At 35.6% G+C, this 14,914-nt stretch overlaps 1 protein-coding gene across 2 annotated transcripts in view; it reads right to left on the bottom strand.

Moving 5' to 3' along the window:
• The window catches only part of MSR1 (macrophage scavenger receptor 1), a 369,659-nt gene that overhangs the window by 44,095 nt on the left and 310,650 nt on the right, over positions 1–14,914 (bottom strand). For both annotated transcript variants that reach the window (XM_068532055.1, XM_068532056.1), the window contains 3 exons: positions 10,323–10,429; positions 8,572–8,685; positions 2,336–2,748 (listed from right to left, as the gene is read on the bottom strand). In XM_068532055.1, the coding sequence (XP_068388156.1) occupies positions 2,336–2,748; positions 8,572–8,685; positions 10,323–10,429 (634 nt within the window). The remainder of the gene's footprint in view (positions 1–2,335; positions 2,749–8,571; positions 8,686–10,322; positions 10,430–14,914) is intronic.

Here is a 14,914-nt window from a genome sequence, read left to right as displayed (position 1 = left end):
AAGCTGCGGCTGCCTTTTCTTTCCTTCTTTGAAAACTGCATGTGGTGCTCACATTAACCATATTTCACTCGAAATAAGTTTTATTAGGAAGAGAGAAAATGCATTTGATATATTTTTTAAAGTGCTATACAGCACCCACATACAACGTCCACAGTCTATCACCAGTGGCACTGCTAGAAACAGGCATTTATTTTTGCATTCTTACAGTCCTTTGTACGTACAATGGAGAGGATAAATCCCACGTCTCTCTTTTATTTTGTGTCAGTGTTCTTTTTTCTTTCAAATTAATGCTTGGTCTGTCCTTGCTAAACATTACGCTGCTATTACTTATAAGCCTTTTCCTCAAACAGCATTTACTGATTGAGGCATTCATTTAATTTATTTATTCCTGCATTGGGCTAAAGATTCAAAGATGAATACAATTGTTTTAAGCGATGAGAATGAGATTCCAAATATTGTTTTCAGTGAGCAAGCACACGTGCACACACACACACACTAGCACTGACCTAGATTCCAAATCTCCACAGATGACTACTGTCTTAAAAAAAAAAAGCTTTGAAAAAAAAATTAACTTTGGAAGTTCCTCGTTTCCCTTGTACCTCCACATCTAATACTGGGACCCCTTCCAAAATATAAGTGCAATCTGTCCGAATAGCTCCCTGATCACCAGATTTTGGTTATTTCTATTAAGTATCACTTCAAACAGGTTCAGGACTTCTACTGCCTTCCAAACGGTTTCCAATTTGGTTTCAACTCCTCATTTACATGGGTTCATAGATATTCTATAATCTCTAATGAGTTGGGGACATTACTAATATCAAATATATTATTTTTTCATCGTGTCCATCTTCGTTTTCTCCACACCCTGTCTCACTGCTCCTCTGATACTGTTTCCACACAAAGTAATATTTCTTCTCCCTTCCTCTTTCCCTCCAATTTAATCAGTTTCTACTCCCATAGCTGACATTTTACTTTCCTCTGTTCCTCAGCGCTGGGGACAGTTGCTTCTTTGAGAATTTTCTCTAACTCCTCCATAGCTTGAGTCCTTGATATTCCAATAGCATTTGATATGCTTGGGTACTTATTAACCGTGTGGGAAACACTAACAGTCAGATTTTGGAAGATGTGACAAGGATCAGAGACAGAATATCAAGGTTGGTGTTAGGAAGAGGTTCACCAACAGTCTCCATATTTAAATAGCAATGTCACTGTCTTCTCAGTGATTGCATCTTACAAAAAATAAACATGTAGGGTGTTCTTTCTTAACCTGTTTAGTCTATTCTCTAGTCAATAATTTAGTTGGTTGCCACCTGATGTTACAACTTCAGAGGCTTCTCTTTGCTCTCTATAAGGGACATCCATTTTTAACAATCACTACTGCATAACACTGTATCTGTACAGAAAACAACCTCATTAATTAAGAAATGGTCTATTCAAGTAAAATCTACTACAAAGATGCCAGCCTTGCTGAGCTAATGGTGGAAAATTTATAGATTTCACATTAATTATGATCTTAGGGCTTAGATACCTTGTAGTACAAAGATTATTTTTTCACATGAGTAATGAAGTTTTATCCATATGCTTATATTTTCATGGAATGGAACAATTATAATTACCCAACAACAAAAAATAATTCAGTATTGAACTAAACAACTTGCTTCTTAATTTCTTTCTCATCAAAACAAAGTAACCCAGAGGGTTGGCCACAGACTAGTTTAGAGCAAAGGTGAGAAGATTATGATTCATGGGTCAAAGTCTTTTTCTGAAAAGAAAGATTTATTGGATCACATTTTCACTCATTTGTCCATGTGTTGTCTACGACTGCTTTTGTGCTACGGTGGCAGAGTTAAGAAGTTGCAAAAGAGACCATGTGGTCCCCAAAGCCTAAGGGTTGTATCTGGGCCTTTGCAAAGAAACTTTTGCTAGCAACTGGTCTGGAATATGTCTTGCTCTCTTGTCTTGTGTATTTGATCCTGTGATGGTAATAAGATGTTGTATACATTATTCAAACTTTAATTCTTTAATTATAGTTATCTTTACACATAAAAACTTATGGATGCTTCTTGGGAGTGACAAACTATTTTAAAATTTAGATTTTGTACTTCGCCCATGTAAATAAGGTTTTCATTCCTTTGATGATGAAGAAAGTTTGGGTTTCGTATAAAATTTGCAAATGCAGAGTATCTATCTGTCCAAATCTGCTAAGATAATCTAACAACTATAATTGGGGTTTCGAGAGTTTCAAGAGGCATTCTAACAGTATTTGTAAAATTAAAATACCCTAAGAGAGTCTGGATTCAATCCCAGGTATGACTTTCCAATACAAACCTCTTACCTCTTGTTGTTTAAATGCATTCTCTTGGACTTTGGCATTCAGTGTTGCAATACTGAGCTGCAAATCAAGCAGTGTGGTGTTCAGACTTATTAATGACTTGGAGACTTCACCTATTACATTTCCATGTCCCTGGATGAAGGAAAGTAAGGAACTTAGCTGGAGAAGAACGTCATTAAACCTTTGATCGGTTGTCACACTGAAATTTTGGAAATTCTTGGCATCTATGAGATTGGCTTCATTATCCGAAAGATATTGGATTCTCTTCTCCACGTTGCTCATGTGTTCCGTAACGACTTCTCGAAATCTCATTGCATCTTCACTGTCATTTCCTTTTCCTGCGAGACTTGGAGATACATCATTTGCATTAACTGAACCAAATGTGCAATTCTTCATTTCCCATTTCAGGAGTTGAGCTGCGTATTTAAGTAAAAATAAACAGAGTCATGCCCTGTAACCTTAAATGCATCCACCATTCCATTCCACATCACTTCATCCCATTCTAACGTTCTGAACGCTATCCTAAATCAGGTATGTATTTTAAATATACAAAGTATGAACCAAGGTAGGCATACTGCTGAGAGGGAAACTGTCTCCTTTTCCCAATTTACATTAGAGTTTATCCCACAGTTAAGTCACTCTTTCTGAACTGCTGCTTAGATGAATCTTCTGGGTCGTGGCACATGGCTCTGAGAGTAAGAGTAAATTCTAGAGATCATGAAGTACACTGTATGCTGGTCCTCAGGTGTGCTGTTAGAGTAAAACGAGATAATGCTTAACACAGTGTCTTCAGTAAACATGTTGAGTAGGTTAGTTATTATGAAGACAAATGATAATGTGACAGAAACAATATGTAGTATCAATAAAGGTAGAAATATTAGTGTTATCCACTGTACGAATAAAGTGTTGGCTCATCTTCCTTATCCTATCGCTAAGCTAGCAGAGTGTTATCATTTTCAGTTTCCACAGAACTAATTTACTGTTGGTAGAGAAGGAAACTGGATAAAAGAAGTTGTTTTAACTTTAAAAAATATTGTTTTTATAAGACTCCTCTTTACTTATTATAAAACATATATTTACAGCAGAAAATTTAGAAACAACAAGTAATGAGGAAAAATAATTTACCATTAATCTCACCGTCCTGAATTAAGTGCTAACATTTTGGCATATGCCTATCAAATTTCTGTTCCCACTACCATATTATCATCATAAAAGCAAGATTTTATATACAATCTGGAAACTAGCTTTTAATTAGCACTCTATCATAGACTTCTGCATATTATTTAATATTGTTTTACAAAAATAATTAGAATAACTACATTGTATTCTATGTGTGATTCTACCAAATTTATTTAACAAAACTCCTACATTTAGTTTGCCTCTGTTTTTACTAATATATTGAACACTTTGATGAACAATCTTATAAGTAATTATTTCCTGAATAAAAAAATTCTACTAAATGTTATTTGGGGGCATACGGAAGTGCCGATATATATTTCCAAATGGGCATATGTTCTCTAAACAAGCTAATTACCCTTCTGAAAGGATCTAGAGAAATATGTTTATAGTTTCAAAAAATGAAAAGCATAAACATTACTTTTGCAGATAAAAATAATATATAATTATACACAATGAAGAAAATGTTAAACACCATTTTATATAATCAGTGGCGGTTAAGATTTTATTGTTTTTTTCATCTCTCTTTATATATCTATATTGCTTATACCTTTTAGCTATATATATATATCAGTCGCATCCATATTAATTTGAGTGCATAAGATTTTCCATATTTGACCATTATTGAGCAACAAAGAGTAACTTAATATTGTTTAAAAGTATATCTACATAAACAGTGATATCTGATCTGTTTTCTTAATAAAATGATATGGCAATAGTATCAGCTTTATAGGTTTTTGAGACTTAAATGAGATCACACATGAAAAACATTATATTCCACCCTGAGCTCAGGGTACCTGTTACACAAATGAGAGCTTGATATTTGCACAGGAACAAGCTGCCTGGTTCTGGAATCTAGTTCCATTCCTCCATTACTAGCTGGATTACTCTGAGAAAATTATTTCTCTTTTCCTTGATTAGGTTTCCCCAGTGATCTAAAAGTAATAACTATCTTACAGTGGTGCTGAGGATGAATGCGATAGGGCATGTAAATCAAGTAGCACACAGATGGCACGTGTGAAAACTCTACTCAAATTAAAGTGCCTTATCCTTGAAAGATATTATCTTAGTTACAGAATCTTCACCACGTTTACTTAAAGAAGCTGTTTGATGATGGTTGTCATTGTAGCTCTGATTATATTAAGTATTAAACTACATATGCAATTAAATCTCAATTTAAAAAAAAACACACTATATCATATTTTCCTAGTTACATTCTCTTTAAAATTAGCTTATTTGAATTAATAAAATATGTAACTACATTTTGATATAATCCACAACTGAGACCATATTGCATGTGCATTATTTTACATTTCTAAATTTATCAATAAATTATACAAAATAGTATACTTCTTACTTGGATCTCATCACATTTATTAAATTAAGTGTAGGGAGCAAGTTTTGGATTGACAGCCTCACTCATGGATTCATCAATTCTATGATTTATTTATTAAGCACCTACTATATATAAAGCACTGCTTGAGCGACTCTGGGAATAGAAAATGACTGGGAATGGATTTTGACTTTAACAATCAGAAATCTAAACTAACAATATTTGCAAAATTATCTCAAACTTGTCCCTTAAAAATTTTTCTTTTATGATAATTACTGCTTTTTTAGGTAGCAGTTAATAATCCAAGTTCTGGAGGAGAACTGCCTGGATTAGCGATTCTTGCCTTTTCCTTTATAAGCTGTGCCTTTGAGCAAATTAATTGGTCCATGCTTCCATTTCACTATCTGTATAAATGGGATACTACTAGTCAGTGTTTAAATAATTAAATGAGCTGATATATGCAAAGTGCTTAGATCTTTTCCTGGCACATAATAGACATTCGATACTTTTCAATATTTTAATTATTATTAATATTTCAGATTCAATATCTGTATGCCCAATACTGATAACAAGGGGAATTAATGTTGTGTAATATAAAAAAATTGGGAGGAGGTTGGGTGTTCCATGAGAAAGGTAGTATCTGTGCTTTATTTATTTATTTATTTTTTATTGGAGTATAGTTGCTTTACACTGCTGTGTCAGTTTCTTCCGTATAGCAAAGTGAATCAGCCATACGTATACATATATCCCCTCTTTTTTGGATTTCCTTCCCATTTAGGTCACCCTAGAGCACCGAGTAGAGTTCCCTAAGCTATACAGTAGGTTCTCATTAGTTATCTATTTTATACATAGTAGTATATATATGTCAGTCCCAAAAGAGAAAAACAAATATCCTATATTAACGCACATATATGCTTCAGACATATTGATCTAATTACTCAACCATATAATTTTTACTTTCACTGGAAATACTTTTTATTTCATATGGGTAAAGCAAAACTTCTTCTCAGTATAGAAAGGGAAGACTTGATTTAACAAAATGTCATGTGACCAAGGATTTTTCTTTAATACCAAGTTCAACATGAACTGACAATAAAGGCTATTTTTTGCTTACAGATTTAAAAACACAATATTGCTTATTTTCCCAAATCTTGAATGAAAACTAATTTAATCCTTACTTTCTTTAAAAAATTTAATACTGTATCAGAAATCTAGGTAAAGAATGCCAGAGTTCATATTTTCAAATGTTCATTTCTTTCATTATCATCAGAGAGATGCCATTTTGTGACTTTTCTATTTTACATTTGAAAGGAGACAAATTTTATGGCTTGTGCAAAGACCTAGGGAGAGAGTTATATTTGATTTTACAGATCACATTTACTCTTTCACGTTGGCAAAACCTTTTTCTACCAAAAATTTATATTATTTTGAGCTAAAGGATCTTCAGTGTATCAGTAACAATTTATATACATTAATCTTAGATTATATCTTATTCTTCAGAAACATTATTCTATGTCGCTGTACTGTGATAGTGATCTAGTAGCTTCTGAAGGAAAGGTAGCGTGTGGAGAAGATTTTATAATTAAGAAATATCTTTCAATGTATAAGACACTTTAAATAGAGTTTTCATGTATAACACTTTATCTACTGATTTATATTTGCCAAAACAGAGTAATTTCTATCATTTCAGGGATACATTTTGTCTATATTTGAAATTTTTGGATATCAAGTAGAGATATGTATTGCATTTTAGTTTTCTTTCGGAAAATATTCTGACCTACAACTTACAGCTGCAAATGGATTGTCAGTGTTTCTTATTCAAGTATGATAGACACAGGGAGACCTGTTTCAAATTCTGGTGAATTTGGGTGCTGATGTGAACTTACAAGATTTGAACATTTTTAGCTTTTTGTCAGTCTTAATAGGTACATGCTATAGTTTTAGGAAACAAAGCTACTTCAAATCAATAATTGTCAACCCTAGAAAAAATGTGTTGACTAGCCCAGAGATTTTTGAACTTGGTTAGAACCCCGGAGTCTTTCCAGGCTTCAGTTTGTATTCTGCCTGGGCCTAGTAGAAAGAAGTTGCACTCCCTCAGGTTGGCTCTGTAGGCCACGGCTTGTATAAAAGTGATGAAATGTACCAAATTCTAACTGGCTGATAGCTAATGATCCCTAACAACGACATATCTTTCAGTTATGCATTTCAAACTACAGATAAGCATATACATAAACAGCACATAGATAATCTCAGTTCATCAGGAAGTTAGTTGTTTAATGACAAACATGTCAGGTTCTTTTACTTAGATGGCTGTGGTTGGTTTGACAGGTTGATTGGTTCCGTTTGTTGGGGTTGGCTAATGTTTTTGTTTTGTTTTTGTTTCAAAGTAGGAGTTGATTTTTACACATGGAAAATATTTTCCTGGCTAAAATTATGACAACTCTGTTTTGTTTTGTTTTTTTATCGGCCAACCATATTTTGTTCTAAAAACCCGATTGCACTGGGAGATAATAGACCACAGAAGTTAGGAGTCAGGAGCCAGGGGTGGGAAGTCCAACTCCATTGCTGAACAGTTTCCTTTTGTGGACGATGAGGGTGAACATACATCTGCTCAAGGGTAACTGTAAGGTGTATTAAGATAATCTGGAAAATGGATAGCCTAGTGCCTGAACATAGTGCATGCTCAGAAACATTACAAAAATGTTACAGTTATTGTTGTTTTCGTTATCATTTCTTCCTTAGTACAAGTTTGGCTTTGTCTTGGAATATTCTTTAGGTTGCCTCTTGGCAGAGGAGGTTTGGCCTTTATTAGGAGCATTTTCTTATTAATCTGATTAGTATGCACATAAAAATATATCTTCCTCCCAGCCTATCTCTTGTTCGAGTATATGTCCATTTTGCCACTCACAAAGAGGAGAGCTACAAGGTATATAAATTCAAATGCCAATCAAATCCCTCAAAAATGCTACCGAGGAAAATAATATTTACAGATTTGCTTGAGTTATACGCAAGCCATCCACCTCTGTAGAAATCCTCAAATTTATCCCCAATTCAAGCCAAACTCTCCCCCCCAAAAAAAAAAAAAAAAAATTGTACTTGAAAAACATCATGTAGAACCCAAGCAAAGTGTTCTATTTTTCTTTTTCTTTGAAAGGATGCTAGCAGGTTATTTTTAGAGATGTTTTAAATAATACCCTTATGAAATATGTGGCCATATAAACTGTACGAATATTACTGAGGGATAGGCCATTATGTTATGAGGTTTCCTCTGAAGACTCACAGGAATACTTCTTTCTGCTCTCAATACTAGGAGTAGAAGTGTATTTCTTGAACAACTGGCTTATTTTAGGCATCATTAATGTAAATGATCATGTTTATATCCTCACATTGGAAACTAGAATACTTACCATGAAATTTATGATGCACCATTAGAAATATATAGGACTTCAGAGGATAACATTTTTGAAATGGTCTAATTCTTTCCATCTTACCTTTACATATTTATATTTTTATCTCAAACTTCCATTTTCTATGCTATTTAAAAACATCTCTTTTACTTAGTAACTTTGCAGAATCTATTTTTTCATGAAATAACTTTGAGGAACACTTTGTGATGTGAAGTCACCCTTATGAATCTCCCATATACAAAAGACTGAATGCTTCTTTTTGCTCCTGCAATAATTACTTCACAAGATGAGTTGCTGAGTTTCAGAACTCTAGAATACTGTACCTGTCACTATTCCGATGATAGGTACAAGAACTACAAACACAAGGAGATAAAGGGCAATCAGTGCAGCTTTGAAAGACTTCATTTTCTCTTGAAGAGTTGGGCCATTTTTAGGATCTGAAAAACAAAAGCCCAACCTACTGTTAGAAAACTTACTCTTCTTACGTAAAATTTTTGAAATCTCCAATTATATTGTTAGTATCAAACCTATTGGAATAAAAAGGGAACAAAAAAATAGGTTCTCATTTATTCAGTAGAAAGCAAAAGGGACAGTCACAGAAGAAGCCAATACAGGCATCAGTATGGACATTTGATTTTCTTATCCATTAACTAAACATCCAGGACAAAGTTACTATTCTCTGCAAGTTGTACTTGTCTCATTTGGGGGCACTAGCTGGAAAATTTTAGTATTGATACCATACCAACATACATGCAAACCTAAATTTCATTCTTCTATTTCACATGGGAATATATTCTGGGTGAAAAGAAAATTCCTCATGCGACTATATAATTATACCTTTTTTTCAGATTTTAAGTGAGATAAGAGAAACATTATTGTCAATGATAATTATGCAAATTGTCTCTCCCAATTCCATCTCAATAATTTTGTATTTGGATGCTTCTTATGATTTGAATATAATGAGAAAAAAATGAAATAAAATGACTCACATTTTGATTAAACTTTGGAATGGATCAATGAAGCCCATTCTCTGGATATTTCAGAACATAGTAATATTTTAGTATCATTTGTTTATATGGAACACCAATTCACATAATGGGATGCTAATTGTAGAAAAGAGAACTCAATGTAGAGGGGAATCTTACTAGCAAAGGAAGACATTTCTCTGATTAAGTGAATACAAATTTCTTTCCTATGGCCATTGTTTTTATTGTTTAATAAAAAAGAAGGAAATTTTGTTTCCAGGTTGTAAACTCCTAAATTAAAACAAGAGTTTAGACATTGTTCAATAATGTTCTATGAGGGATTGAACAAAAAAGGAGAAAAAAATTAAGGAAAGAGAAGAAAACAATAAAGAAAAGGGGGAAAATTGAAGGAAAAAAGAGAAGGAGCGGGACTTCCCTGGTGGCGCAGTGGTTGAGAGTCTGCCTGCCAATGCAGGGGACACGGGTTCAAGCCCTGGTCCAGGAGGATCCCACATGCCGCAGAGCAACTAAGCCTGTGGGCCACAACTACTGAGCCTGAGCTCTAGAGCCCGCGGGCCACAACTATTGAGCCTGCGAGCCACAACTACTAAAGCCCGCGCGCCTACAGCCCGTGCTCCACAAGAGAAGCCACCGCAATGAGAAGCCTGCACACCACATCGAAGAGTGGCCCCCGCTCGCCGCAACTGGAGAAAGTCCGCGCGCAGCAAGGAAGACCCAACACAGCCAAAAATGGATGAATAAATAAAAAAATAATTTTTTAAAAAAGAGAAGGAGCAACCACACTATAAGCAAGATGGGATATTCCATCTGTCAGGTGACTAAATTTGAAATCCAACCTGGCAGATGGAATATACACATCTAGGATAAGTCTCAAGACCATCATTTTACATAGTGTCACTAACTCTAAGGACATTCTCCACGATCGCTTCTTTTTGCTCCTGCAATAATTAATTCACAAGATGAGTTGCTGAGTTGCAGAACTCTAGAATACTGTACCTGCCACTATTCCAATGATAGGTACAAGAACTACAAACACAAGGAGGTAAAGGGCAATCAGTGCAGCTTTGAAAGACTCTTATTCTACTTACTCGGAGGAAGCAAAGCGGTCATTGAGCGAGCATCAAACCTCACAGATTCTGTACAGCTATCAGTGTCCTCCTGTCGATCGGGAGAGCTCTCCCACGGTTCCATACTTCTACCAAACACGTGGGAAAATATGATAATTACACACGGAATTGCTAGGGCCCTTTGGCAAAAAGTTTCAAATTGAAATTTATAATTAAAATCCAATTTTAGCAAGGGAACAAGTATAATTAGTTAAATTTACATATCTGCCATATATAGCAACATATTATACTTACCCATAAGTTTTAATTTTAACATTAAAAGACAGATTTACATGAACCCACTCATGTATCTTTCTATGTACAAATGTAGGTACTTGTGATTGTAGGTGTGTGTTTTTTTAGAGTGAGAGGTAACTTTGCTCTCTTTGCTAAAAAAAAAAAAAAAAACCCAACTGGCAGAAAACAACCATTTAGCTGAAAAGAAAAAAATAATTTCCCTTAGAACAAACAGTAGCTGAAAAGTTGAAGGAAATATTTCCTGTGATCTTTTATCAGAGGTTCCAGATAGAGCAAACAGTTATGCAAAATTTGGAACAAATGTTTCCTGTGGTCTTTTATCAGAGCTTCATGAGCCAAGTTTTCTTTTGCCAAGGCATCAGCTTTATTCCTTTAGAAAGATTTAACAAAGTCTAGTCACAAGATTAGGAGCCAGGAAAAACTTAGTTTTTCTTTTCCTTTGTCTTCCTTTCCTTCCCTTCGCTTCCCTTCCCTTCCCTTTCCTTTCTCTTCCCTTCCCTTCCTTTCTTTTCCTTTTTTTTTTTTTTTCTTTTCTTTCTCACATATTTTTCTTTCAGTGCTTCCTTCACTATATACATTGGCAGCATCTCAAATATGTGCTTGTATCTTTTTAAGCACAATCTATTATATTTTATGACCCAGTCTATGTCTATGTCTCTTTAAGGTGCATCAGAATCATTTGAAGGGCTTCCTTTAAAACACATTGGGGGGCCCCACCCCCAGAGTTTCTGATATTTAGGGTAGGGGTGAAGAATCTGCAATCCCAACAAGTTTTCTAGTGTTGCTGTTGCTGCCCATCTGAGGACTGCATTTTAAGAACATTTGCCGTGAAAAGAAATTGTATGACTTTTTCTTGGAAACAGTTCAGTTCATTTGATTGATAAATTTAGCCTAAAGCCAACATCTTCTGATCATTATTTATATTCTCTAATGCTGAGTTATGGATTTAGCACAGCTGAAGTTGTAACTGAGTGTACTGGCAGCTCCAGGACACCAAACTCATGTCTCCTCCAGAAACTGAAGGACAATCATTCATATGCAAACGTTCATCCTACTTTGGGAAGAGGTATTGACAGGTAAGGATGTGACTCAACTCCTGTCAATATATTTTTTTAAATATTACCAAGGAGATTCTTTATTTTGCAGTTTGTACCTGTATCATTCCATAACCTGGTCTTAGTTTTTTGTAAATCCTATTGATCTGACGAACGAGTGTGTTCTTTAAATGCTTCAGCCACTCCGGAGGAAGCGGGCAGAGGGGGAATTTATAGAACCTACATTCTCTTTTCTTAGGCAGATGTGTAGCTAAATAAACGATTATCTGGGAACATTCACTATTATAGGAAACCAAATTGATTAATTCAGGTCCAGACTCTCCTGCCATTGCCCCCTTTTTAATTCACTCTATTATTTGATTTGGATGACAGTTTTTTACTTGCCATGGAAAACGAATGAACAAAACAATTTTTAAAAATGAGACGACAATAAAACTTAGCTAAATGCATTTTAAAACTACAGTTCAAAGCAATTGGGGGACCTCCCTGGTGGTGCAGTGGTTAAGAATCCGCCTGCCAATGCAGGGGCACGGGTTCGAGCCCTGGTCCAGGAAGATCCCACATGTCGTGGAGCAGCTAAGCCCGTGCGCCACAACTACTGAGCCTGCGCTCTAGAGCCCGTGCGCCACAACTACTGAAGCCCGCGCGCCTAGAGCCCGTGCTCCGCAACAAGAGAAGCCACCACAATGAGAAGCCCGCGCACCACAACGAAGAGTAGCCCCCGCTCGCCGCAACTAGAGAAAGCCCGAGCGCAGCAATGAAGACCCAATGCAGCCAAAAAAAAAAAAAAAAAACAATTAGGACTGTGGCAAAGCTTTTAAACTTTGAACTCAGTTTATAAAGGATGGGCTCACAAAGTATATACATTTAGACACCCCTGCTATGTACCTAGAAATCTTTTCCTGTCAGTCTGTCTACCAGCCCCTTCTTCACGTGTTTGACTATGGCTTTGGCTCTAATAGTTGAGATATTATGATTCCATTTTCACCTATATACAAAGGAAACATCCTTGGGACTTCCCTGGTGGTCCAGTGGTTAAGAATCTGCTGTCCAATGCAGGGGACGTGGGCTCGATCCCTGGTTGTGGAACTAAGATCCCACATGCCGCAGGGCAACTAAGCTCACGTGCCGCAACTAGAGAGAAGCCTGCATGCTGCAACTACTGAGCACGTGTGCCACAACTAGAGAGCCCACACGCCACAACTAGAGAAGCCCGCGCACTGCAACAGAGCCCACACAGCAAAAAACAAAACAAAACAAAACACAAAAACAAGAAAAACAAAACAAACCAAAAAAAGGAAACATCCTTATATTACTAAGTCTTCTAAATGGGAATATTTTTGTAAAAGAGGTGAAAACTTTAAATCTGATATATCTGTCTAGATTGTGAGCTACATAAGAGGCGGGACCATGTCTGGTTTTGTTCAACATTATATTACCAGAACCTAAAGCAACCTGGAATATAGAATATACTTAATAAATACTTGTTGAATGAATGATCTGACTTGTTCTGTGTAAGATACTAGTCTCATATAGTTTTGTTTGTTTTTTAAAAAAGATGGACGTTTAGAGGTAGGGGGACCAAAAAGGTTTGTTTCTTCTGATAGAGAACTTACTGGTAAATAGGTTTTGCCCATAATTCAGATTTTTTTTTCTTTTTCTATTCTACATTCTTACTCTTTTGATAGTTTCCTTGAACAGGAACCAATCTTAGAGCTGGGTGACCATGTTATATTATTGGGACACTGCCACTGTCTCTAGCCTGTTCCTACTCAGCATTCCTTTTTGTTTTGTCAGTTCCAATTGGCAAATAGCCATGACCACATCCCACTGCATCCTCAAGGAAACACTACTAGCATTTTGGTTGGGACCATTCTGTTTTGTGAAGGATTGTCTTAGTTGTGTAGGATGTTTACCACCCCTGGCTGCCACCCATCAAACATCAACAATGTCTCCTAATCATTATGTCACTGCTTTTCCCTCCAAAAAATCCAGAAACTTCATCTCCACACATTTCCAAACATCCAACCCTCTTTGAGAATCACTCTTCAGCATGTATATCCAATGTGGATGAAAAGTAAGGAACTTTCTCTCTCTCTCCAATATTTGCCTTGAGCAATCTGACAGTTAACATGTCTTTAATAAAGATTTGTTTTAATGAAAAAAATGCATATCTTCATGAGCATCAGCAACAATACAGATTCCTCAAAACATTACGGGGATATCTTTCAAAACACTCTCTGTGTGCTTAACCCTTTAAATATATATATTACAGATCTTTGTCAAAGCCTATATGAATGCTTTTTACAGAAAACTTAAACATTTTATTATTTTAAAGAGAAAAGAAAGCAGCAAATCCAGAATGAGAATCCACTGATCTAATCTTGGTTTCAAATAAAGCAGGATGAATGTTACTTTTATCCATATACTTGCTCAGAAGCTCCACATATATTTTCAAATACATTTGCAATTTAGATCGTACAGGGCCTCGTTGGCTTAAAAAACTTTTCTTGGGAGAAAGAAAGAATCTCATTTTTTAAAATTGGCTCTAGAGTGTTACATGTTATATCATAAAAACAAAGAAATAGATGGCAAGTATTGAGATATTTTCAAACAATGACTTTCAGATGGAAATATCTGTCCCTTCACGTAGGCCAGTCCAACAAATTTCTGTCTTGTGTTATTATTATACCAAGCGCCGTGCAAGTGTCTAGACAGGATGCCAAAGACAACATGTATAGAATATTCTCGACCAGCAAAGAATTTATGCACTGAAATGAAAGACTAAGATCTTTATAAAAAATCACAATGTGTTATGTATACACACAAAGCACAGGCATAGTCCAAAGAGGAGGCATTAACTCTTTGGGGAAAGTATGTAGTCAAGGTGAAAACATAGAAAAGATGACACTTTATCAGAGTTTTGAAAAATGAGCAGGAATTTGGGGTGAGAATATTCCAGGGAAGGCAAATATGTTAAAGGGCATAAAGGCATGAAGAACATGGGGGTTAGAGCGAATCAGAATCATGGAATCAGGAGTCTTGGATAGAGGGTCAGCAGAAGAGGCCAGAGAGGCACGTAGCTGGGGGCATCCTACTCATCAATCTCTTCTTTCATTTTTTAACGTCATAAATTGACCTCGCTTTCACAGCCTACCCAAATATAATATTGAAGATGTACCTATACAAAGTAAGCAAAAAAATTATCTTTTGTTTTAGCAATAGGGATCTGGTTTATATTACTAGTAACAAAAAATATAT

Source organism: Eschrichtius robustus, chromosome 21 (assembly GCF_028021215.1).
Source record: "Eschrichtius robustus isolate mEscRob2 chromosome 21, mEscRob2.pri, whole genome shotgun sequence".
NCBI classification, from domain to species: domain Eukaryota; kingdom Metazoa; phylum Chordata; class Mammalia; order Artiodactyla; family Eschrichtiidae; genus Eschrichtius; species Eschrichtius robustus.
Note: the sequence above shows the minus strand (reverse complement) of the source record. Positions and strands in the feature narration are given on the sequence as shown.